Genomic DNA, 26,393 nt, shown 5'->3' on the forward strand with positions numbered 1-26,393 from the left:
GAAACCTTCTGGGTGAATGACTGCTCAAGAGAAGAATATCACAGGTGTGAGAGATGAGGTAATATTTTGCTGCAGCCAAAAGGTTATTAGGTAAAATAATGAAAGTTGTTGGTTCTATGTGTTGTTATTTATGGTTTGGATTTGTTCTAGTTAATTTGTTGGGTGTTGCTGGGAGTGGGGCAAAGACATATACCTACTAGTAGTTTCTTTCTGTCCTTATTCCTGTGTAGTATTAGTTTGTTTGAGTCGTATGTCTGTTAGCTTTATGTCTATTAAATAAATAATTCATTCTACAATAGCCTGAATCAGCCATTATTAAAGACATTGTGAATGAGAGTGGGGTTTGGCATACTGGCCACTCCAATGAAGCTCCTGCCCACTGCCAGAGGCCTGGGCAAAAGGCAAAGAATTACCTAAACCCCCACCACTCTTCATAACAATTCCTAACACAATTATGCAGAGAGCCTGTAGGGAATGGAGCGACAGATTGATCAATGAACAAATGTGATTTAGAAGTCAGAAAGCTTATTAAAAAGGTAAGAACTGGCAAAAAAGAAAAAAAAGTATTCTGGTAAAATTAAAACAATTAAATCTGATAAAATCAAAACAAATAATGGAAGATCCATGCAGTAAAAAATAGTTTCTACCTTCAATGGGAAATGTGTTGCTTGTTTTTCAATGAAGGTAATGTTGAACTGGAAGAGACAGGTTATTCCATGATACAAATAATCAGAAGAGCCCTGAAAGTTTGCTACGCTGGGGCAAAAACTAAAGGGGCATTTTTAAAGACTAAAAGACTTACTGCATGATGTGGCATATGCTTGGTATGAATTTGGAATAGATGCTCTGCTTTAGAAGTGGATGTTGAGTTTATTTTAATATTGTGATCCATGCAATAGATCTGTGCAATTTCTTAATCAAAAAATCAAAGTGTGATTTATTCCTCTTGCTGTCTTGAACTGCATAATTTCCTCGTAATCTAATGATCACAGATTTTTCATAGCATGCTGTTCCTCAGTGTTCTTTCAGTTTTTCTCATCACTTCTGGGAAACCTGTTTCAAGGGCATTATAACATTGCAGTTATTTCAGGCAGGGAAAGACCAGCAATGCTCTGAGGTCTTTTTGTTTCTGTGCTCCAGTCAAGGGTTCCAAAATCTACTTTTTTATTACTTTGATTCTTGGTGTTCATAGATGACATTTAACCTTCTGTCATAACTCACTGTGTGGATGCATACAAAATGATCTAAATTTAATATAATTTTACAATATTCTTAAATTCTTTAATTTTTATATGCTGTGTATAGAAAACCTTGCCACTGTTTTTTTGGTTTTTTTTCTCTGCCATAAATATGGACTGGTAATTGGCTTGTGAAACAAAGAAGACCCATGCCCCTGTCAAAACAGAATATAAGTTTAAAAAAGACTCTTGGTTGGTATCCTTTCCAAGTGTGGATTTATCTGTGAGTTTTAATGGAGTCCTTTCTGCTGGAAACATCTTTGGAGACAAGTGGAAATAGTCTGTCAGTTGCCATGGACACATCTGTGTGAAAACCCCATATTCCTGTTTCACCGTGTGACTGCATACTGATATGTGCTATATAGAACAGCCTGAGTGTCCCCAGCTCCATTCCTAACATGCACTTTTATGCAACTCTCTACACAGCTAATTTACACAGCTTGATTTTGATGCAGTCTGTATCAATTTTGCCAATTTCTTGTGAGAGCCATGGCACCACAAGCTCAGTGATGGCTCATAATAAGTCAGTATCTTTGCTGTAAAGATAACTGTGAATATCATTAAATGAATGCTATGCCAGGGGGAATGGGTATCCTTCCAAAAAGCTTTTCATTTATCCTGTGGTGTCAAGCACAACAAACAAACTGTAATCAGCCCGAGCTGCTTGGGATTTCTGTGATTGGAAATTTCTCCTACCGTGAAAATTCAGTACATTCATACATGAGGACAGCAGTGCACCCTTCACCTTCTGGTAGCACCTTAGAAGTCCTCAGCTAAACCTAGCTGCTATTTGCTTCAAAAAAATCCAGCCAGATGCTCCTTTATTGTTTCATCATTATAACAGTGTTAACAATTGAATGAAGGGAATTGGGGGCATGCTGATAGATGGGAATAATTTAGAGAATGCACTTTATCTCAATTTTTTTATAAACAACATAAAAAGAATGCATGTTATGTATGGATTATATTTGTTAGAAATCTAGAATAAATAAGAAATGAAATTGAAATCAACTGAGAAAATATCGCTGAATGTATCTCTAATAAGTTCAATTACTATAAACCTGATTTTATGAGGACATAACAAGTGTTGTGCTGAAATATCCAGCTGACAGGTCTGCTACCCCATTCACCAGATACAGCCTATTTGATTCAATATGGGAAAAGTCTATGTTTAATTCATACTTATCCTATTTATTTTGGGCTAAAGGCAAGTTTCAAGCTTGTAAAAATGCTCAGAGCTCTTCTGAGGCCCTTGTGGGAGAGGGCTGAGGGGTTACAATGGAATAAAAGTGGTTCCTTGAGATTGTCTAAAAGCCAGGACTTTAAAGAGGAGGAAGTAACAAACTTGTGAGCCACATATATGTACAGCAATATCCCATAATTTAAATCATTGACTGTTAGCCCACATACAGCTAATTATCTCCCATTGAAGCACACAAAAGAACACTGTTGTTGATTATTTCTAATCTCTGAAAACAGCTTTGGCAATATTGTCTTTAAAAACTCTCAATTAATTGTATTTCAATAAAGGAAAATTCAGCTCCCAGTAGTGAAATTATTTAGTGAAAAACGAAGAGGAATAAAGAATCTCTCATCTGAAAACCAGGAGACAATATGCCATCCAAGAACTTTGTCACCTTTATGGTGACAAAGGAGAGTCTGTAGAGCAAGAGGAATATTTTTGCACTTTCCTAATCCTAGATGCCAAGACACTGCAGCCAGCTGGGCTGCTCTATATTGATGTTTTTGCAATGGCCTCATTAGGAAAATGGAATTGCCATAATGTGAGTATACTTGCCTCCATCTGCCAGGAGATTCCCTGAACCTTCAGTGAAAGCACAGGGGTGCTGCTCCAGAGTCCATTGTGCTGCTCTACTCTGATCTACCTGTAAAGCACCTTGCTCTGCTATGTGTGTCACTGACACAACTGAGACTGACCCTAAACTGCCAGGTGTGCAGAAGATGCACCTGAAATAATTTCCACAGCTGTGGAAAGCTTCCAGTGGGAGCAGCAGCATTGGTGACCTGGAGGCAATGAGTAACCGGGTCATGAAGGCAATAAAGCAATATTTATGCAGTACTATGGTAACTTAAGGACAAGTTTCATGACTAGGGGCAGTTCAGTGTTAAAACACCTTCTCCTGGCTGGGTACACTTCTCTGTTTTGTACATTTGCAGCTAGAGATGCTTTCCTCCCTTTTGCCATTTGGAGCCATATAAGAGAACAAGATGTCTGCTGTAATATATTAGAAAAGAGAATGTTCTAGACATGATGTTGTGATTAACTAAACTCTTGTTAAATTGAGACAGGATTTATCATAATACCAAGACTGTGGTATTAAGTGTTCTGGATATGTTGGTGCTTTTCTCTGCTGCAGTTCAAAAGCAGAAGAGATTTGCATAGGCATTTGGGGAGTTGTAGACTCCTGTGGTACAGCTGATGTATGGAGCTTTCCAGTCCATTCAGAAATCCTGAAGGACACCTAAAATGCTAATTCCAGTTAAGCAGGTTGTGTTTGGAACACAGAAGGCCAGGAAGGGCAAAAGTTTTTGCTTTGTCCTGTGTACCAGGATAGGTGGGAACAGGAAAATGCAGTAGTGTGTATGTATCTCTCTTCTCTGAAGTTAGTAAACTGTTAAATAATATAAACAAAAGCACAAAAGTAGCAGGCAGATCTTCAAGGAGCTTCTTGCTTCCTCTGCATGATCCTGAAAGCTTCCGGCAACTCAGTGGGATTCATGATATCCTGCTTCTGCCAAAGCAAAGGATTCACATCAGTTTATGTAATAATAGATAATATTGTGACTATTAAAAAGAGAATGCTAGCAAAAACATCTCTTAGAAAGCAGTCTGTAAATACTGAGCTCTTTACATGACATTATTGAAGAATTTTTACAAACGCTGATTGTATTTTTAAAGCAAATTATATTGTTTCACATGAAAAGCAAACTAGCCTTATAAGTCAAAATAAAAATTAATCCTAGAATTAATATTTTTTAATTTAAAGCTTTTCTGGAAAAATATTTTTAATTTGAGCTCTTTTTTATATACAAATGAAATTTTGTGGTCAATTAACCATCAGTGATGAACAGAGAAGGAATTCCTTGAGCAAATTCATGCATAACATATTGGTGTTTAATTCAGTGCAACCCTAAGGCATATCAGAGAAGGGATGGAGCCATCTGGAAAAGTTATCTCCTGAGGGAATTCCATGCTCACCAAGCATCTAGTAGGTAAGAAACTTGTCAGCATCATGTAATTCTACCACTTCAACACATTTGACTCTGTACTACCTAGAAATAATCATTGGAAGGAAGAGTCAGCTTTACCTACCTGCCCTGGGGTCAATAGAGCAGAAGGACTCACATTCATGTCCTTTTGTAATTATGATGTAGAACTGCTGGAGGTCTCTGAATCCAGATCATTACTCTTCTTTTCCTTCCCCTACCTTAACCACCATTTTTCTCACAGGAGAAAGGATCCAGGCTGTCCAGGCAATAGAAGTTCCTGTCTCCCTGCCTGGACTGGTTCTGACTCAAGGAAAAATGAGTTCACAACTGAAATTTAGTGTCCAGATAAAAAACCACTTCTGAATTAGGTGAGAATGGAAGGGTGTAGTAGCTATGAAACAATTGGTCTGATCAGGCCAAGGTCAAAAGGTATGTTTGAAAATAAATTGTGCCTATGTTTTGTATTTCAGGGAAATTAAAAGAGAATTAAGGATTAGAGAAATTGAAATTCAGTAGTACTTTTGGTACCTCTTAGAGAAATTGGATAAATAGAGGCCTCTGAAATTCAAAATGAGGTAACCATAACCTCAGAAGACAGTGATTAAGATATTAAAGGGAAATGTTCTGCCATTAATAATCTGAATTGTCTAAATCTCACATGTCTAACTGCAACACCTGTTTTCAAAATGAATTATGGTGCATAAGAAAGGGGAAGAAGTAAGAAAAAAGCTTAAGACATATTTTTATAATTAGTGAAGTTTAAAGAAAGAGAAATTTTTGGGGAATTTGGGAAGTTAAATCAAACATTAATCCCTAAAAGCAAGCAAGAAGTCCTCAGATGAGCTAAGTAGTAAGAATAATGTTTATCTGTATTTTGTAACTGAGAGGAGGGTGAAGGATGGATAAAAACTTCTTTCATAATGGTGATCAGAAGCCAACAGCCATCTTGCTTTTCAATGATGCTTTTATTTGTTGACTTTAAACAGTTATTACTGGACTGGTGTCAATATTGAGAAGTAAATACTGCTGTATTCAGCAGTAGAAGAATATACCCTTAGTGCTTTCACAGGATCCATTTACTGAATTTCAGTATGTAGATAATGTGCAAGTGTACCATTTCCATTATTTTATATTCTATTTTCATTGTTTTTTCTTTTCTTAAAAGATGTCTCAATATATTTTTATATTCACTTTTTCTATCAGTTCAGGTTGCTATGGTAATGCTGCAGAAATATTCTGAATCACAAGACATTCTTGAATCATTCTAGCCAGGTTTCTGAAATGAAAGTTAAAACCAGCAACTTAAAAGTGACCCTGGAGTCTGTGTTTCACATCCTGAGATCAGTTTTTGGGACTCAGGATGATGTCTGTTTGCAGATGGATATTCTGTGCACATTGATAGTATGTATAGTAGAAGAGCTCATGTACTCATTATATTTTAGGGGTTTTCTTCCCTTCTCCCACACCAGGCCCCCCCCACCCCATTAAAAAGAACAAGGTTTAATCACACGTTTCTTATGTCATAACTCAGTTTCAATACAAAAGACAAACACCAGAAAGTCACCTTGTGTCCTCTCTTTCCGTGTCTCCAGGAGTGCTGGTGGTGCTGCTCCTCACAGGTTGTGTAAGTCACTGTGGTCTCCATAAATGGATGGAGTTTCAGCTTTACAGGGAGGCTCACAGAGACATTGTCCTCACTGCTTTTTTCCTAATGGCTCACCTGACTCCTTCCTGAAATTTTTTGCTATTATTTCTTGTTCTGTTTTTTTACCAAGTGACAAGAGCAGATTGCTCCTTACCACTCCCCAGGAGTTTCTTATGAAGCCTCTTACAATACTATCCTTCAATCTGTTCAATTCCCTGTGCAAGAAATTCAGCACCTTTAGGACCTGCTTCTAACTCTTGTGTCATTATCCCTGTCCTCTTCATGGTATTCCAACTGACAGTGCCTAAAATCAGATCTGAAGCATTCGCTGGGGTGTGTTCAATGTCAGTACAAGAGCAGAAAACCAACTTCATGCCTCGTACAGATCTGTTTCTATATCATATTAAAGTGGCTGACTGTACTTATTATCAAAAAATATACCTAACTAAGGATCCATTGCAGTCCCTAGAACATCTTTTACAGAATTAAAAATTTCTTGCTAGGTATTTATCTTACTCTTTTCAATAGAATCCTTTTTTTCCAGACCAAATTTCCCTTTTGTTGAGATCAATATGAGTTCTGAGCATATCTTCCTAACTACCGGCATTCTCTCTTAGTCTGCAAATTGAATAACCCTAATCTTTATTTTGTCTCCCAGGACAATATTAAATTAGGGACTAAGAAAATACATTTGTGGAACCCCATGCCCATGCTTCCTTTTACATTGACAATGCTTCTTCTTTTAAAAATTAAATGGAAGAAACCTCAAAATCACGGAGAACTGCCTCCATTGCCAAGGAATATAGTATCTCTGTATATCTTCCAGCCTTGAATTATACTGAAAACAGATACAATATGTCTGTATTGCTCTGAAATATGTAAAGTAATTGAGGCAATGGTCAAGTATCTGAACTGCTTCAGATGTGGTGGTGTGGGGCTCTAAGGGGATAGTGTGGATGGATAATCAGATATTTTCATGGCCCCTGAACTGCCCTGATTAGGCTGTTCTGGCAATCTGAGCTGTACAGACAAGTGCAGTGATTCAGGCTGCTAAGAAAATAAGGAGGTTTTGAAATCTTTGCTACATGACTGTAAATTCTACAGTGTCCATGAAGTAAAATTCAATAAATTCCAACATCGACATTGCCAAACAGTGTCCAGGAGAAAATGTAACACTTTCTCTGTCTCAAGTGTCATCTACAGAGTTGATTGGCTTTGTGACTGAGTCAACTTTTCTTTCCTCCTTTCCTGAGCTGTACAAAACCCATTTATCCTCACCATAGAATGTGCATTCCCTTTCAGTGCAGTATCACATGGCAATATTAATTTTGTCTTAACAGAAGCAGAACCATGAGTTATTCCCACTAAAATTTGGAGTCCCCAAAGTTATTTCTGACAGTCCTGTGGGATATGTGTGGCAATAGAACATAGAGAATACAGCCCAATGTGCTGCAGGTGCCTGCAGCAGCTATATCAGAAAATTCTGAAAACCAGAAGTTAGAATAAACATTACTGTCTCTAGCGAATCACAACATTCTTTCCAAGGCAAGGTCAAAACCAGCACTTCAAACATAAGTGAAGTCAGAAAGGACAGAATCATAGGAGATGGTGAGGAAACATCAGCTATTATGTTCAAATTATTTACAGTCTTCAGCACAGCTCCTGCGATGCTCTTTTCAAGACCAGGTTTCCATTGTGGTTGTCTTTGCCACTTTTCCTTTTGATAGGAATTTCATTTTAATGACATTGTTGTTAAGAAATCTTTTATGTAATCCAGTAGAAAAGAATTCAGCTGAACTAATGAGCTGCTACAGAGCTCAGTTCTTTCAGAGGAGCTGTTCCTATTATCCTCTTCTGGAGGAGTCCTTTGAACGTGTGCTGGAGAAGGAGCTGTAGCTTCAATAATGCTGTTTTTCCTGTTGCTGTGTGGTCTGATGCTGCTCTGCTTCTCTTTTAGCCAGTCCATTTTCTTTTTGGATGTGTGTGTGCACTCTGTTAATCTTGAGCTCTCCTCATGGTGTGCCTCAGGATCACATGCATATTGAAATGCTGTTGCTTTTTTATAACATTAGTATTCTCACTTTTAACTTTTGATAAACCTGCTCTGTTGACTTTTCTTGTGGATATTTCTCAATATTTTTCAGGTTGATCATCCACTGGAATAGCCAAGAAAATTAACTATAGAGCAAAGAAGATCACAGTAGATGAAAAGCAGTAATCATTAGCAAAATTATTTTAATGTATCATTTTAATCCTGAATCCAAGCTGCTCAAATATATTTCTTTAAAAAGTAGAATAAATATTTATTTCTTATTTTTTATTCAACAGTCTATACTGATTTTGCAATTTTTGAACTATATTACAATTGATAGCTTCTAAACTAGGAGTCTTAACTGAAATTATTAACTTTATTAAAGGTGGCATGGTCTAGAGAAAAAAGCTTCTCAAATATGAAAACTTACAGGGACTTAGAAAAGCAAATTTTCCATTTTATTTTATCATTATAAAATGTAAATATTTCAAATGAGCTGAGTAGCTTTATGTTTTCATCAAAAGCCTATGGAAAGCCTCTTACTCAGTTACCATTAAATAGCATTTATAATGTACAATTAAGAAAAGTTTTCTTGTTTGTAAGTACCTCTTACTAATTATTTCCATATCAAAAATATCACTTTCTCAGTCTAAGTTTCACCTAATTTTCAGAGACAAGTTATCTAGCAGACTGTGTGCATACTTTTCCATATTGAGAAGCAAGATTCTAAAAATGATAGGCAATCAATTTTGCTTGCCTGACATGGAATCTTTTCAGTGTGGGAGGATCTAACTTTATTCAGAATGTGCTGAGTACCAGTCCACAGAAATTTGGCTTGAAAACAAAGGTTGCTTTAAAAAGAAAGCCCTATCATAAATATGTCTTTCCATTTGAATTTACAAGAATTAACAATATAGACAGTGATCTGCTCTTGTTTTAGCCAAAAAAAAAAGGAATAAAAGCCAAAATAATAATATTGCTCAAATGTTTTGCTAATTGCATTGCAAAGCATTAATCTGACAGGGTTTTAAGGGTTAGATTGAAGCATATTAAAAGAAATTTTTAAAAGATACTTTGATGTTCTTACGCAATTCAGAAATCACAGGATCAATTCACAATAAAGATCAAAGCTTCTTTGGGCTGTTTCAAGAGGTTCCTCCCTGTCCCCATCCCCCTATTTCTCTATAAGCTTTAAACTCTCTGCTTTATTTTGCCTTTTTTTTTTTCCTATTTTTTTAAATGCAAACTGATGATTCATAGTGAGGAATAAGGATATACTTTATTCATTTTCAAAATGACAGCACTAGATTTCAAAACATGGCATAGCTGAGAATGTGTACTCAAACAGAATATAAAAGCTACTGCAGATCTCTCTGCTGTGCCATGGTAGGTCTTTTTTGGTGGTTTTGTTTCATGAGTCCCACTGCCTGAAATTTTCTCACCTTTTTATTGCCACATATGATTAAATTCACTTTCTTATTGTTATAGAAAATGAGGATATAGCAGAAATGCAACTGGAGTGCTGTCTATCTTTAATTCTATATTCAAATGGGGAGAGATGTGTTAGAAAAACTGCCTTAGATTCTCTTTGTTGGTTTTTACCTTTCTTATACTAATGAGGAGCTGGTTTATAGTTACTTTCACTTTCGCCACATAATTAGAACGTGCACTTTGTGGAATCAGTATTTTAAAATGAAAGCCATGGGATTTCCACGACATTGAAGCATTAATTCATTATATTCTATGTCCATAGGTTGGAAAATTATCTCATAAGGACCTCTACAAAGTAAAGAGTCTTGGGTTCAAGCATCTGTTATGCTGGTTCACTTAGTCACCATATTCCTGTTGAGACTATCTATTTACTTTTATTTTAAAAACACCTGATATCATGACACAACCTTTAGGCTCCTATTGGACTGTGTGTCTCATTTTATCCACCCTGTTCTGTCACAATAGCTCTGGTCTATGGTACCCAGAATTAAAAACCCATGATTGACAGAATTGTCAGTGCTTGGCAGGAGGTAAGAGTTAAGAGACAATCAGATTTTCAAAAAAAAAAAAATTTCCCCCCTCAGATTAGGGTTATTTTTACTCCACTACTTCTACTGAAGGATAAATAATAAACTGACCAGATTGTGCAGTTCCAGAGAGATTCTGTGAGTTGCCTTTGTGTATCTTTAGTCCTTTTTCAAATGCCAGTATGTCTGAATGTCACAGGCAGAATCCTCTTATGAAATGCCACTTCAGCAATTATAGTTTGCAAAGAAGTAAGTGCAGAGAAGGAGATGAAAACTGCAAATCAGTTTGGTTTTTTGTTGTAATTAAGATTTTGATCAAACATCCAGCTATTTTTCCTGATCCCTGCTGCTAGATAGAGAGGGAGAAAAAGGCTTGATGTGAATATGGGGAAAGGATCTCCTCTGGAAGGGAACAGGCTGCCTGCTCCTCACGGACTGGATCTCCTGAAATTCCAGGCTGCTGCCCTGGCCTGGGTGTAGGGTGTCTGTCCCTGAACACAGCAACACTGACCCATCCTGCTGTGCTTTAAGTCCTGGCTCTCATTGTACCCCCTGTTCTCTCCTGCTGTGACACTGCAGGAGAGCACAGGCCCTTCAGAGATCAGGGTTAATGAAGAGTGGTACTAAGCAGCCTGTTCCTTCCCTCACCTGGAAATCCTGATATCATTAGAGATGTGCAATTTGCACCATATTTTTAGTTTCTCCACATACCCTGTATATGATCTTACATGATCCAAGATTTAAATTTGGATGATCTTCAGTTGTCTTAGATTCTCTTATATTCCTTAATCCAGATATTCAGACATATCAACTTTCATATCTCTCCTTACAACATCTAATATAATAGATTTAGTAATTATGTTATTTTTCAGCTTCTAAAACAAATAAGGAGCTTAAACCCAAAAATTACTTCATTATATGCTTTTAAAACTCCCATGATGCTAGACTGTAGTTTGAGGTCATCAAATCCCCAAAATCTCTAAACTGAAGGTTTGAGACTTCCTTCTGGTATCAGAGTCAACAGCAATCTCAGAGTGGTGTGCTGTAAATCCAGAAATGAATTTGTGCTCAGGTGTGGCACATCTGCCTGGATGGAGGAGGGAGGGAGTTCCCTGTCTCTGTAGTGAGACCAAAACAAAGATCCCAAGTCTGGTACTCAAGGCCCAGATTCAAAGTTCTGTCTTCAGGCTGTAGGAGGCCAAGGATGCCCAGTGTGACTCCTGTCATTTAAAACACAACCATTTCTGCAGATCAGGGCAGGCTCATATTAATGTTGTGGTTTAAGTCAATTTTACAGAAATTCTTAAAAAAAAAAGTGGACAACTTTAGCTCTTGTGTACCAGAGATGAAAGCAGGAGCTCTATTGATGTTGGCAGTTCCATAAATTGATTAGAAAAGGACCACTCCATTTGTCATTTCTTAGAAGAGGCACAGGGCAGATTTGTCTTAGTCACAGTCTGGTTGAATAATGTGACTAAAAGCACAGCACATTAAAATATTCACCCCCTTAGAGATTTTATGTTTTCTGATTGTTTTTATTTTTGAGCAATTATTAAAATGCATTTTACAGTGTATTCATGAGTATCTGTTGATGTATATTAGGGTTTGCCCATGTACTACATTTGAATTTATTGGTAAATTATATTCTCTAATTTTGAAAACTATGTACAAACTAAATTATAAAAGCTACTTAAATATTTTTCATATGTCAAATCCAATGAATGCTAGAGGTGAAACAACAATAAAAGGGTTGTTTACACAACTTATGAGGTAAGCTATTATTTTTAAAATAAGATTTTCCCCTCTGAGGATTTATTGTCTATTAGTATAGTGTGCAATAAATAGGAGTGATATTAATATAAAAAGATTTGAAGTTAATACAGGCTTGTTTCTTCTTGTCAAGTGTTTCTAGCAAATAACATGTCATTTATTAAAAACTTCAAATAATGCTTTTGTTCTGTGAAAATTCAAATTATATCTAGTGTTTAAATCACATTGCTATCAATTAATGTAAATAATTAATATTTCAAAACCCATTGCAACAAATGTCATGACACAATAAAAGCAATCATCGTATTTACAAGTATTGCATTCCATCTTATGCAGATTGCAACACATAACTTGAAGATCTGTTAATCTGGCTTCTAAAGGGGAGACGTTCTTTAAATATTAGATAATTTAAGCAATTCTTTGAAGTGGTTGTTTTTCAGCATCAGTCTGTCAGTTAAACTCGGCTGAGCTTTTCTAAGCAAGATAATTCTTTAAATTTAATGATGTGAAAAAGACACTTTGTAATTACATATCTAATTTATACTTGAGTATTAGCCATGAGTACTAACACCATGAATGTCTGGGCTTTTAGATTATCTGTGTGCAACACATTACTTCTGTATATATCAAATAGACAAAGATAGCCCTTTTAAAACTCTGACAGTACTCTCATTTGTCCTGTATGTCTGGTTTGGTAAAGGATTAATTGGAAAGCAAAAAAGACATAAAAAGAATTCCTGTTTTAAAACACTGATCTTGACAAAAACATGAAATATCAGTTCTGTTTCTTGCATTGTAGTAAATAATATCCTTACCTAGCATAGGAATTGCACTGACTTGGACTAGAGATACAGACATTTTATTCTTCCAACTAGTTTCTATCCACATATGGCAGAACTTCATGAATAATACGACAGATTTGCTCAAAATTTCAGGCTACTGAGTACACAAAGCAATTATTTCACTCCTCCATTGCATTATAAGCTGCAGTGATAGCAAATTCACCTTAACACAATATGAATATGAAATATGTTTCAGTCTTATCTAGAGTTGAAAAGTTTGGTACAGGAACTTGGATACTTTAGTTGTTTGGGGTTTTTTGTATATTAAGTGAATATTTTCTCTGGAACTGAAAATAAATGGACTGACAAAATACCCAGTAACATTTCAAGCATTATATGAAACGTATTCTGTTCTTGACTTACTGTACAGCTTGCTTGTAGTCCCTTTGCCATGCTTGTTTAGGCTCTTGGCTCATCTACCAAAAAGTTCCATATGTGTTCCTGTTAACACCATTAGTGGTGTGGTTATGGAGATGTGAAATGGGAGTGGGATTCTTCAGGCAACACCTCCACTGTCAGTGTGGCTCTTTGTTTTGCTCCTAAGTCTGCTCAGCTACTGCTAGAGAGCCTGATTTGCCCCCAGGGCTCCTTCCAGAACAGCTGGATCTGTGTGGGAGTGTGTGCACAGCTGCCCACGGAACCTCCAGGGTTTTCCATCAGTGCTGGACTCACAGTGCAGTGCTTTGGCTCCCACTGATGTTTTTTCCTTCAGATGCTGTTGCATCTGCTCACACACCCTCCTGCCTCAAAGCTGGGCTGCTAAACACCCACTCAAAGAGCCACCCTAATCAAATATTTTACAGGCTACAGTGTGGAACCTTTGCAATTTTAGGCAATTTAACTAAAAGAAAGAATTAAAAAATAATTATCTTTTCCTGGGCAACAGGAATGATGTGGGATATATACAGATACAGCCTCCTTTGGCAACTAGTAGCTATAAGCAAGGTGAATAGAAGACCATCCATAACAAATAGTCGTGGCACAGTGGACTGGATAAACCAGATCCCTTCAAAAAACTTCCACTCTGTCTCAAATTTTCCTTTTTAAAAGAGAGAACTCTTGCAATCACACCGTTGGATGACAGCACAAGCAAACTCTCTGACAACCTGAAGCTGCCACTTGATTCAGTTTCACAGAGAAACTGAGAGAAAATCAGTAATGTTACTTGGTCAGGTTAGAAGATGTTTGACAGGGTTTTAAAGTAGTTAGGAATTAAGAAGACAGTGACAGTTTTGATAGCTGATGGAGACACAGTTCCAAAGAAGGGAAAATAAACTATCAGAAAGGGACAGAAAAAAGAGGGTGCTAAAGTGAGTGAAGAACATAAGGGAGAAATGCAGCTATTAGGAGGCTGAAGACAGAGGACAATTGCTGAATTTTGAACAGCCCATGAAGACAAAAAGCCTGAAGACTCGTACAAGGGTTAATAATATGGATATAAAACCTGAAATTATGTGGTAGAAATCATATTGCCGGACCCTCTAAAACTGACCATTATCTTTCCATGAGAATAGGGCGTGAAATGCACAAGAAGACTGAGAGAAAGGATTTGACTTCTTGCTAGATGTAGAGCAGTATATGAGAATTATCAGCTGACAATTACACTGTCTGATAAGTATAAAAAATGCCATATATAAATATCAGTGAAATTAAATCAGTCAGAATCAGTGGAACAGTGTTGGGCCAGATTCAGGCCCCAAAAATACAGCTGAATTCCAAACCCCATATTGAAATATTCTAGAAATATAAAAAATTCCAGCTTCATTGGACTGTAACTTACATCAAAAATTTCAATATGGGAAATTTCTGAATTATTCCAAAAGTAAATGAAATTCTTTTAAAGTTCTAAACTAATTCAAGATATTATTCTAGTCACATAAGTCTGTAGAGTATGAGACTGGAATAAATTAGGCTGATTGAAATAGAAATTTAAGAGTTATACAGATCCTTTGTATCCCAGAGATTTGTCTTGTTCCCAGCAGCCATTCCCACAGGCTGAGACTGCAGGCCTGCAGTAAGAGATGCCTGGTTACTGCTTCTAAACTAACCAGAGATACACAACCCATCCTACTTGTCTGCTTTTCAGTTACTGTTATCCAGGTTTATCTACTGCAGCACAGTGTTGCAGTTGGACACTCTTTTCTCCAATGAATTTGGGGTAAAATTCAATTGGCATAAACATGGCTGCTGGAATCTAAGATCTATAGGCCAGAAAAAAAAAAGCTGTTAGCATGAGCAGTACTGCAGCAGGCTGGATTGTTACTTTAAATTATACTCTCTAGCCAATATTCACATCCTGTAACATTTGTCAAGTTTCAGAGTCAGGACACGTCTAGGAATACTACCTTTAAATTCTTGGTCTAAAATCTAGATAGTTATGTATTTCTTCCGGAGTTATGAGTTCATCCAGAGTAGGGTCTGGGGTTTTTCCCCTTTTCTGTCTCTTTCTGTCCCTCTCCCCCACTGATTTCTTATATTGTTTCCTGGGAACCCAGAATTTTCATTGCCCAGGTTCTGTATCCCACTTTAATGCTGACCTTAGTCAGCAAATCTTGATTGTTTCTATAGTGATTTGAGTTAGAAAAATGTCTGGCTGCTAATATCTGTTACCCGAACTGTCCTTTAGCAGCATTTGTTGCTTCAGTCACCTCAGTTATTTCCCTGAAATCAGTATTGTCCATGCTGTCCACTGGTCCCTTTTGCAAATCTGCTGGTTTCCTCTTCCACTGTCATTAAGAGAAGTAGCAAGGCTTCCATCAGTCAAACCTGAGGCAGTCTGGAGCAGAACACTTAGGAACAGCAGAATGTTGTTCCTTTTGACATTTATGGTTGGAATGTTCTGTCAGCTCCTTTATCACTTTAGAGCCTTTCATTTACGTGCTATTTAATACTGCATCTAGCTGTGAAAATAGCTCATTAGTGAGCAAAATGTTGGCATTTTGAGGCCCAAAATTCCTTGTGCAGGAATATTTTCAACATCTTTAATTGTTTCTGAGTGACTAATAAAGATAATTTTGTTTCCATTTACATTCTCACTCTAATGGACGTATTTGTCCTGTGAATTCTCAAAACCACAGAATAAGCTGAGTTGCCTCAGTAGATGCTATTAATAATGCACTCCTTCACCATATTTATACCTTTGAACAGTTCTTACTATTCTTTTATTCTTTTGCTCCTTGTAGTCTTTTCTGTATTATAGAATAGGGGAAAAAACCAACTTCAGGACAATAAAGTTCAGCTGCCAACATGGTACAACACTTGAAAGTTTAAACCAGCTGTTGGTACAGATAAGACCAGGCAGGCTGGAAATGTCATTGAAAAGTGGCCATTGTCAATGTGATATAAAAGCATATGATGTGCAGATTTTACCAACAAAGTCAGTTTATTCCACAAAATGCCCCTTTCTATCAGTTATGTTTTCTTCCAAATAATACTTTACCTTAGAGAAGAAATAAAACTATTTCAATAAAAGAGATGGAGAAAAAAGAGTGAGATGGACAAAACTAAAACACATCTTAAACACAAAAATACTCTATTTATCTTCCCAACAATTCCTGTGTACTATATGTGTCCTTAACTGTTCTAGACCATGTATTTCCAGCAGTTCTTCTGTGTTAGGTAGACAAGATGGGGTAGCTTAAGGAGAGTAGGTTCCATTTCAGAAAAATGCAGAAGCTTTAGAACAGAAGTTTTCAGGCTTTATCTCTGCTGGCAGCTGTGATAGAGAAACACAGTGGGAGCCCATGATGAAATGATTTTACGGGTGGAACACAAACTTTTGTGGACATAGGTTCAGCCAAGCATTTCTAATTCATGAAGTGTTTACACTTTGTCTCTCATGTGACTTGTTGGAAATATGCAGGGCAATCTTTGTGTCATGGCTGAGGAGAACAAGGTGACCAGATTTGCTCACCTGGGGGTTTGGTGTCCAGACTTTCACTTGCATTCCTAAGGATGATGCAGCTGAGCATTCCTCAGAGAGAAAAGCCTTGGACTGAGTCTTGTAACACCCTTCAGCATCTGGAGGCAAAGTGAAGTCAGTAAGCACTAAGATTTTAGAAGGGATAATGCTTCTGTCACTGCTTCACTGAATGTAGAAGCATAATGGTGACATTTTATCTGCTTTTCTGTAGTTCTGATAGCACTCCAGTCCCCACTGTGCAATACTAGTGACTTCAGGAGGTGCAATTTTGCTCCATTTTAAAGTACTTATCTCCAAACTGGTAATGCAAAACTCTTAGGAAAATTTTGCTAGATCATTATATCCTCCATCCACTTTCTACTTCATCTGTGGCAACCCTTCTGAAAGAGATATCTCTGCCTGTTCTGTAGTTATTACATAGTTCTGTGTTACTATTATGTAGTTCTGTAGGATGTATCTGTAGTTTTTCATTTCTTTCAAAATTTTTCATGAAAGCAGACACATATACAGGCACTTTTTCTTGTACATTAAGGCCATAATACATTTCCTCTCAGCTAGATTTGATCAAGTAGGCCCAGAAAAAAAAATTTAAATGCACTTCTGTTTTGAGAACTGTCTTATAAGGTTTTTTTTACATTTCTGATGGAGTTATCTGAAGAAATGTTACAGCATGTCTGATAACCAGCTGCCAGTTTCTTGCTATCAGGGAACTTTTACTTTCTAGCATATTCTTTGTTTCAGGCGCTCAATATTTTCAAGTTTAAGGAGTAGAGAAAATGAATTCTGAACAAGTTGAAATTCCATAACCTCCAAGGCTGTATAGCTATTTCTGCTTCAGTGCTTTCTCATTTCCAATTGGCCTTCATCAATTAAACTAGTTAGTATTCTGTTCCCAAATAATTTTTACTATAAATTGTATTTTACAGATGTCTTTTTTAGACATGCACAAATTAAGCATTTAGTCTAGGCACCCACTATAATCAGTGGGAAGAAGAATATCTCCTCATCAGAGATTTGTCCTGAGTCTTTTGGATACTGGCTTAGAAGGCAATGGGTCACTCCCAAAAAACACTTCTCTCTTTCCAGTTGAGGACACTTACAGTGGCAGCTGAGCTGGTTAAATTCTAGTGAGATAAGTATTCCTAGCATGAAGTTTATTACAGGAAATATAAAAAATGTAATACATATAAAAATGCAATCTATACACATTCATAATGCATACAGTGGGAAAAATCTGCCAAATCCTTCTGCATTTGTCTTTTTGAATTTTTACTTTGGACATTCTCAGACATTACTCTAACAAGAATTCAATGTCCAAAGCCATTTCTCCCCATACAGTTTTAAACATAACTGTCTGCATAAATATTCTCCTTTGCTTGTATAACATTACATCTGATGAGAGAATATCTTTTTGATTCAGCCATAATTTTGCTGAATCTTAGTGGCCTATTCTGGATGAGGAATGCATCCATTGTCTGTTATGTGATTCTTTACTGAGCCCTAAGGATTTCTTATTTCCCTCTTAATGTGACCTGAAATAAACCAGACCATATTAAACAGAAGCATAATTGAGGATTTTGCTCTTTTATGGTTAATAGATTAATTTCAAAATTTGATTGGATATTGGCTTTCAATTCCAACAATTCAGACAACAGACTAGTTTCCTTTCTGCTTAAATTACACAAAGATTTCCTGTAAAATAAGCTTATTAAAGTACTTAATTATAAGTTGAGTAAAAATATTTAAGTCTTATGTAGGAAGTATCTACCATAATGCTTTATTAAAAGGTGATTAATTTAATGTGTTTTTGTGAAATATTTGGGGTCTGTGTAAACAACAGTGCACAACAGATTGCTTAGAGAAAGTGAAGCCTTCCCCTCCCTTCAGGAATGAGCTCCCCACTTGTGCAAAGAGAACCCCATATATAAGGGATGTAAGAATGTCTATAAAGGATGTGAAGAATCCTTTGTATTCTTTCTGGTGCTTCCAATGAAATCTTTTGGTATTGCATTCCTACACAGACAAGAGTTGAAAAGATTTCCATCTCCATTTCCTTTAAAGCTGTTAGGATATTTGCATAAAAATATGAATTGCATTCCCTTCTTTTGAGACTCTACTATAAAACTGGCCATACCACAGAATGGGAAGAGCTGACTCACTGCTCTAATTATAAATCTGAAGACTAATTAACCTTCCATGACTAAATTAAATCCCAAAATAAAAATGAACAGACAGAAACCTTTAAACAAAGTTTTAAAGCCCCCTAGAATATAAAGTACCAAATATATTCTGGAGGCTGTTTGTGAATATGACATTGATGAAGTTGCACTGTATTTGAAAATGGTACATGCAACACTAGCTGGGGAAACAGGCATTCACAGAGCTGGGGAAAGACTGTCACAACTGAAATGCAGTACTGCAAGGAGCTCTGTAAATTTATAACAAAACACTTCTCTGCAACATTGTTTCAGATCAAGATTTGTTTTTTCATTATTCAAAATCAAAATGGATTCATCCTTTTTTTACTTTTTTTACTTTTTTTTTGCTTTTTTTTTTTTACTTTTTTTTACTTTTTTTACTTTTTTTACTTTTTTTACTTTTTTTGGAAACCCCACAGAACATCCGATTCCTGGCAACTTTTTTCCTAAGTTAAATAAAACTGCCTTGTATAAGTGGGAACATATTTGTGGAAAAGGCAACAAAATTCCGTTTCCCTCAGTGGAGCTGAATTGGCTCTATAAGTCCAAAGACAATAAAATTTTCCATCTGTCAAAAAGAGCAAATAGACATGATTCTAAGTGGATGAAGAGAAGGTTGTTTGTGGCTTATTTTGTTAATATATATTCCAATAGAACTTTAATTTTAAGATTTTAGTATACCTCTGAAATAAGATCATTAATAAATTAATAATGGGTAAAATATTGGTCTTCTTTTCAAGTTTTTATTTCCAGAGACTGAGCAAACACCAAAGATTTAAGGCCTTGTCTCTGAGCCACTGCTTCTCTCCTGAGTACTCAATTACTTTGGCTGGATGCTCTGTATGAAAAAAGCATTCTTTGTTTCCTACCCCATGAGTCACTTATTTTATTATAAAAACTTGGATATTTACTGTGGAATAACAGGGGTTACTCTAGTCTGAAAGTCTTTTGCATTGGGTTTCACACACCTGAATTCTATCAGAGGATTCAAGCAGGTGGCTCCAATGAAGCATTGCCCCACCTGACTAAGACAGAGGAGGGTACTTGGCCACTTAAAAGTCAGACAAACAACAGACAGCCCTGTGCTGAGTTTTGAGTATTCAGGAGGAACAGGAGAGAGGTAAAAGAAAAAAAAATCTGAAAGTGAATTTGAATTAAAAAGAAAAACCTGTATCAATAAAGAACTTCAAGAAAAAATAGTGTTACAGAGGAGAAAGTATTGTTTAACAAGAGCTGTATGTAATCTAATATTTGTCTTGGAAGATACTTTGCCTGCTGGAGAGGTAAGACAAGCAAAGTTTGTTGAGAAATTTTGGTATAGTTTTGGTAAAAAAGGGGTAAGAGCCCATGTTTTTTCCCCTGGCTTCTCTTTAAAAGCAGTGTTCTGTTCATCTTCATTACTCCAAGTTTTAGGCTGGTTGTAAATGGTTGTAAATGTAGAGTTTAAATTGTTGAAATAGTTGAGTTTTGGGGAAGATCTCTTCTTTCATTTTGGATAGGAAAATAATTCATAGATTTTCTCAAGTGTTTTATCAAAGCTGCATGTGGTGGAGGCGAAATGGTAGTGGGTAGATCTTTAACTCATCAAACTAGCTTATTTTACACTATTTTCTTGCTTCCTTTTCATTGTGCAGTGCCTGTTCTTGAAAATGCTCCTCCTTTCTGGCTAGCAAATAGTGAGTTAACAGTAGCCAGAAAGTATAAATTATCTCATAAGTGAACAAGCAGTTTATTTCTCTTGAAATTAACATTGTTTATTGAAGAAAAGCATTGTTTGCAAAATTTTGTGCAGTAGTAAGTGTTCCTGCAGGGAAAATTCTTAGTTAACTAATCTGTTAGCCCTGTACCTTGGGCATTCAAGTGTCTTGTCCAGCTACAATCTTTTTTAATTTCTGCATTTGAATTTCTGTATTTTGTATCTTGTGTACATATAGAAACTGATTTTTCTTTTTTTAATCCTGAGCAGAGGATCTACCTAGTGAAAAACCACCCAAGCTAACAAAAATCCAATCCTATAAATACAAGCTGTCAAAGTTTTGTTGCCTTTGCTAGAGCTTAAGCTGGGTGAGTCTGCCCTGAATTTGAGGAGTAATACTTTAGCACTGAAAAGCTCTGTGGGCGTACATATGTTAATATGTACATTTTTTGTCAAGGTTGTACAGGAGTTTTATTCCCCTTTGGATGCTCTAAGCTGTGACTGATGGTGGCCAGAGCATGCTGTGTTTCAATAAGGTTTGCTTGTAGCCTGCTAGGTGGTGGCTTCCCATTCATCTGCAGGATTATAGGATTATGAAGCTGATAACTTCTCTGAAACAGCCTTCACTCAGCAGAGCTAAAAAGTACTTTGACTGAAATGTTGCTTCCTAAAACAGAGAATTTTGGTTGACATATATCATCAGGCTTTTTTTGCATCAAGTTGTAATTGATGAGAAACAATATAATTTGACAGACTTTGAAATATTTAGTTAGCAAAGAAAAAAGTTCTACATATGAGGCCCATTATTTTCTTTCTCAATTTTAAATAACAATTTGAACTTAAATATTTGGGGATGGAGGAATCAAAACTTCACCCTGAAAGATACAGAGATCTTCTACTTTATACCCAGAAACAAAGATTAATTTATTTTGAAAAGTTAGCACAATTTGGGAAAAACAATACACTATAAATTGCTAAAGATGTAAATCCTGAGCCCAAGGATCTTGCTGTGTTCAATTTTTCATTTTCTGTCATTGTTTTATAGTCCTTAAAATAGCTCTTAAATTTATGGCATATAAATATATAGGTACATATTTGAAGTACTCAAAATGAATAATATTGTGCGTAACAGCCCTTACTCTCCATGAGCAAAAGATTGGAGGATCCAGCAACATATTCTATTGTTGCACTGAGAAAAAAGGTGTCACAATAGTGTTGTCTTTTCAACAGCATTTTTGCAAAGAGCTCAGAATGATGTTAAGGTCAGAAGTCACAATGAAAAAACTTTGTCTTTTGATTGTTCCATCCAACTTTTATTTATGCCATGTCTCCTTTAGTTGTAAAGATTTTTACTTTTTCTCCTGTGATCTTGGTGGTTCAGAAGCCAGTGGAATGATGCTAAACTGGGAGCTGGAATCTCATGTACTGCTGAGAGCAAGTCATCCAAACTATCAGAGAAATCAAACATTTACTTCAAGTGCCTATGTCAACAGATCATAGCTTAGAACTTTTTAGTTCTTAGCCTGCTTGAAAGTCCTATCAATTAAAAAAAGATGGTCTGAAAAAATTTCATATAGTGTTTAAGTCTGTCATGCCCTTTTTATGCTCAGAATGTACCATATAATTGGAAAATGTTTCCCAGGCAGTTTCATGGGTGTTTTGTTTTTTTTTTTTTTTTTTTTTTAAAAGGAGGATGGGGTAGGAGGGGAGAGATAAAGGTTTTAAATATACACTTAAGTATTTGAAAATAGATGCTATAATCTAATATCACAGGGTTGAATCTCCAAAGCTTAGCAGGAAAAACTTCTTGTTCATACAAAAATTATTTTCGTGATCCTTTCTGCATGGAAAATTGTTTGCTGCAGTGTTTGTTATTATATTTTCCTTTCAGGCTGATCACCTGACTACTGTTCTCATTTTGTCATCTTATGCAGCTCATATGACTCAGAACATTATTCTCTTTCCTTATAGAGATTTTTAATTTAAGTCACTAATTTGTAAGTATTTCCATTATGCTGCACAAATTTGCATGAAACGCAGCCTAAATAAAAGTAATGTTTATTCAATTGCTTGCAAGGCATTGCTATTCACTAGGAGCTGGAGCATTCTCTATAGTTACAGTAACTACCCAGATGTGAACTTAAGTGAATTAAGATTCTTGCAAATTCCTGGCTACTATCTGAAATAAAAGTAAGTGACAAGATTATGGCTGTCAGTGGGAACTGATGACTTCGTATAGCATACACTACTTAAGTAAATCTTTGGCAACGTTCTGCGTTTTCCCAAATGTGCTTGGCATTTCACTGCCTCTGATACATTAATGTTTTGACAGTGGCAGCTGGAAGAAAGTGAAAAGATCAAATCTGGTGCTATAGGTACTGTTGAAAGGCATGAAGTTGAACTACCAAACTGTGAAAAACACAGAATATTCTTGCAGCACTAAATAACTTCAATAATTAATTTGGCATTTAGAACTGTCTGAGAGAAATATTTCTGGTTTTGGATATTCTCAGCTAAAAAGCAGAGGGAAGACTCACAGCAGGAACCGTTGTAGCATAGGATCAAGACTAAAAACACTTGAGCTCTGCCATGGGCATATGGCAGGCAGTTAGGTGATGCTCCTTTACCTTGTCTAGCAGCACTCCCACTGCATTCTCATCTATAAATTGATGTATAGATCAGCTCATTGGAAAAGAATACAGCATTTGCTTCTAAAAAGCATTAGTTCAAAAGGCCTATCTGTCAATTATGCACTTGATGCTTTCTACTAAGGACTTGAAAGGCAAGATGCTGTGGCTACAGGATTATTATCTGTTACCTAGGATATTTGGGACACTGCCATGTTGTATTTAGCTTTAGCTAACTTACTGATCTAGCAGGTTTTCTGGTGGAATTCTACATGAGATTGTTTTGCTATTAGAATGGTAAATACTTTGCCTTAAGTTAAAAGATATTTACATTAAATTCCATGTACTTATGTCAATGAAATCATTTTTGTAGGCCTTTGGTATTTTTCTTCCAAACAGAAAAATGATTTCATGGGTGTCTGAATAGCAGTTTAAATAAAATGAAACCTGTTTAGCTTACTCTTTACCACTTTATTCACCATGACAACCAGTCCATTTCCATATTATTGCACCAGGCCTTTTCTAAACTCTATTCATTACAGTATTGTTGGAAAATGAGGTTGTATATATATAGCGTATATACACATAAACAATGTCTGGGTTTTTTTAAATAGCATTTAGTAACAAAGCATATTCTTGTGGCCATCCAGATATGTGAGCCCAAACTAGTACACATTTACAGCAAGCTTTAGGGAATGCTCCTCTGATGAAATGCAAAGCTATGAAGATTTGGGGGAGGTTAGAGAAACTTGCCAGTTAATCTGTAGAAATCTGGACATTAGATTGTCAAAATCAAAATCTGTTGTGAGGCTTAACATTCAGTTTGGCTCCTATCTGTTATTAGAGAAAAGCTGTTTCTTGAAAGGTGAATGCAGAGGCACTGGGACTTGAAGCACATGCCATATAATTTTCTTGGTAACAGAAAAAAACTCGGGACAGAAATGAGAACTAGTCATTCCAATGAGATTTCTGCCTTTTTCTTGACTGAAGCCTACTGGTAAAGATTAATCATTTAATACTGAAAACCTACATCAAGAGTGAATATCTATCTATGGAGGCTACCTATCAAAAAGAGTTAAGATATATCTTACAAGTCCCAAGTATCTGCAGCATTAATGTAATATCAAAAATAATGCTGATAGGTATTTTGTATATATGCCTTCAAGGCATTAATGGGATGTTTCTTCTGAGATCTAGATGATATTTATATTTTCTTCAGTGAATTGCCTGCTAATTATTTTAATGGTTATTGTGAACTCATTGTGAATGGTTATTGTGAAAATTATTTTAATGGTTAGCTGACATTCATTTTTCTTGCTACATAAGAAGATGCTTCACAACTTGTTTCAAATAAGAGAGAGAACAATTGTTTTAGCAAAAAAGCAAACAAAAAGCAAAAACAAGCAAGTAATTCTAAACTTCTCTTTAGGGGCTAATCTTGAGCATAGGGAGATCAGTCCATCTTTACTAACTGGCTGGGACATTGGCAGAGAAAGTTATTTACTTGTGATCCCAAGGCCAGTAGTGAATGTGAGTGTTAAGAAACCATTCATGACTCTGAAGTGGTCATAAATCCTGAGAGCGCTCATTTCCCAAGTACCTTAACAAACGTCTACCAATTGAAAATAAGATATCTTCTGTTGGAGCCAGCTTGCAGTTTAGGCAAAATTAGTGTGGTTTTTGTATGTATTTATCCTCAGGTAAATCACTTATATAATGTAATTTTTAATGCACTAGAGTTAAACAGTCTTACAATTTCTTGATATTTAGTTCCTATTGCTTCTGTCAGGTAGTAGCATATTTTCCTGACAGTGAGTTTTTCTCTAGATATAGTCTTAATTTTCTTTGACATAATCTAATCTGTTTCTAGTTATGCATTGAGTACCACACTAAGTAATCCATTCCCACTTGGAAGTCAATAGCCTAAAGATATGTTATGCCTGGTATATAATTCATTCTTACTCATTGCTTACCCAAACAAGTAGCTTGTGGTGTTTTTTTTCTGTTTTTATTTTATAACCTCCTTTAATCATCTCAAGAGAAAAGTTGATTATTATTTTCCAGTTAATTTTCTTTTTCTGAAACTTCTTCTAGTTTTTCTGTGTCTTTTTTTTTTGTCACATACTGCCAAAAAATATTGAAATGTCTTCCAGAGTAATTTAGGAGGATACTCTTTAACTTGTGATAGGCAGTTTGAAATAATATCTTTGCCTTGTTTTGGAGGCACATCACATGGCACACAGGTGCTAAAGCTGCTGTCTATCATTACTTCTTGTTGTGGTTTGATACTGGCCAAATGCCAGGCACTCAAGAAAATCATTTGCTCACTCTCTGCTATAGTTGAGCAGAGGAAAGGGAAAAAATTAACAAAGGGTTCATGACTTGATAAGGACTGGGAGAAAAAAGTGCTCTGAGGGCAAAATACATTCAAATATATTAACAGAATCAGGGTAGGATAATGAAAAGTAAAATAAGCCCTTTTTTCCCCTCCAGCCCCTCCTTCTTTCTCACCAACAGCACAGGGAGGCAGGGCATGAGGGTTTTGGTCAGTTTTGTCACTTGAGATCTTCTGTTTGCTCAGGGAGTGAAGTCTGTTCTCTGCTATGCTGTGAGTCCCTCCCATGGACAAACAAGTGTTCCCAAACTGTTGTGGCATGGGTCACTTGTCCCCGGGGTGCAGTCCTCTAAGGACGGGCTGCTCTGGTTTGGAAGCGAGGCCCCTCTCTCTGTCTCTGGCAGCAGGAGCCCTCGCTCCATTCGGGGCTTTCTCTGCCATCCTCCCACTCTGCCCTGAGCACTTTCCCCATGGGCTGTGGGTGGGTCTCTGCATCCCCCATGGACTTCCTGCATTACAGGGGGACAGTTTGCTCCATCACAGGCTTCACCACGGCCTCCAACACCTGGAGCGCCTCCTCCCCTCTTTGTTTTGGCATTGACCTTGGTGCTGCCACGTTGTTTTCCCTCACACATCCTCACTTCCTCCTTTCTCTGACTAGAAGAAAAACTGGATCAGCATGACCTTACAAGTTTGAGTTATGCCTTTACAGGTTAACACTATTTGTAAGAATTATCTAGTACTTTTTCATTACGAAATTCCTTGTGCAATTTAGTAACATCAATGCATACAGGTCTTAACTGCTTTCATGCTTATTCATGTTTCATACTTATATCCAC

The 26,393-nt window shown here is 36.5% G+C and overlaps 1 protein-coding gene across 19 annotated transcripts in view; it reads left to right on the plus strand.

Moving 5' to 3' along the window:
- ATP10B (ATPase phospholipid transporting 10B (putative)) overlaps positions 1 to 26,393 on the plus strand; it is a 227,591-nt gene that overhangs the window by 33,606 nt on the left and 167,592 nt on the right. For 11 of the 19 annotated variants that reach the window (XM_085591030.1, XM_085591032.1, XM_085591024.1 and 8 more), the window contains 2 exons: positions 1 to 58; positions 4,384 to 4,472. In XM_085591030.1, coding sequence (XP_085447156.1) covers positions 17 to 58; positions 4,384 to 4,472 — 131 coding nt within the window. In that variant the 5' untranslated portion in view covers positions 1 to 16. The other 8 variants (XM_085591039.1, XM_085591040.1, XM_085591041.1 and 5 more) reach the window with 2 other exon arrangements.

The sequence above is a fragment of the Lonchura striata genome, chromosome 13 (assembly GCF_050655825.1).
Source record: "Lonchura striata isolate lonStrDom1 chromosome 13, ASM5065582v1, whole genome shotgun sequence".
Classification (NCBI taxonomy): Eukaryota; Metazoa; Chordata; class Aves; order Passeriformes; family Estrildidae; genus Lonchura; species Lonchura striata.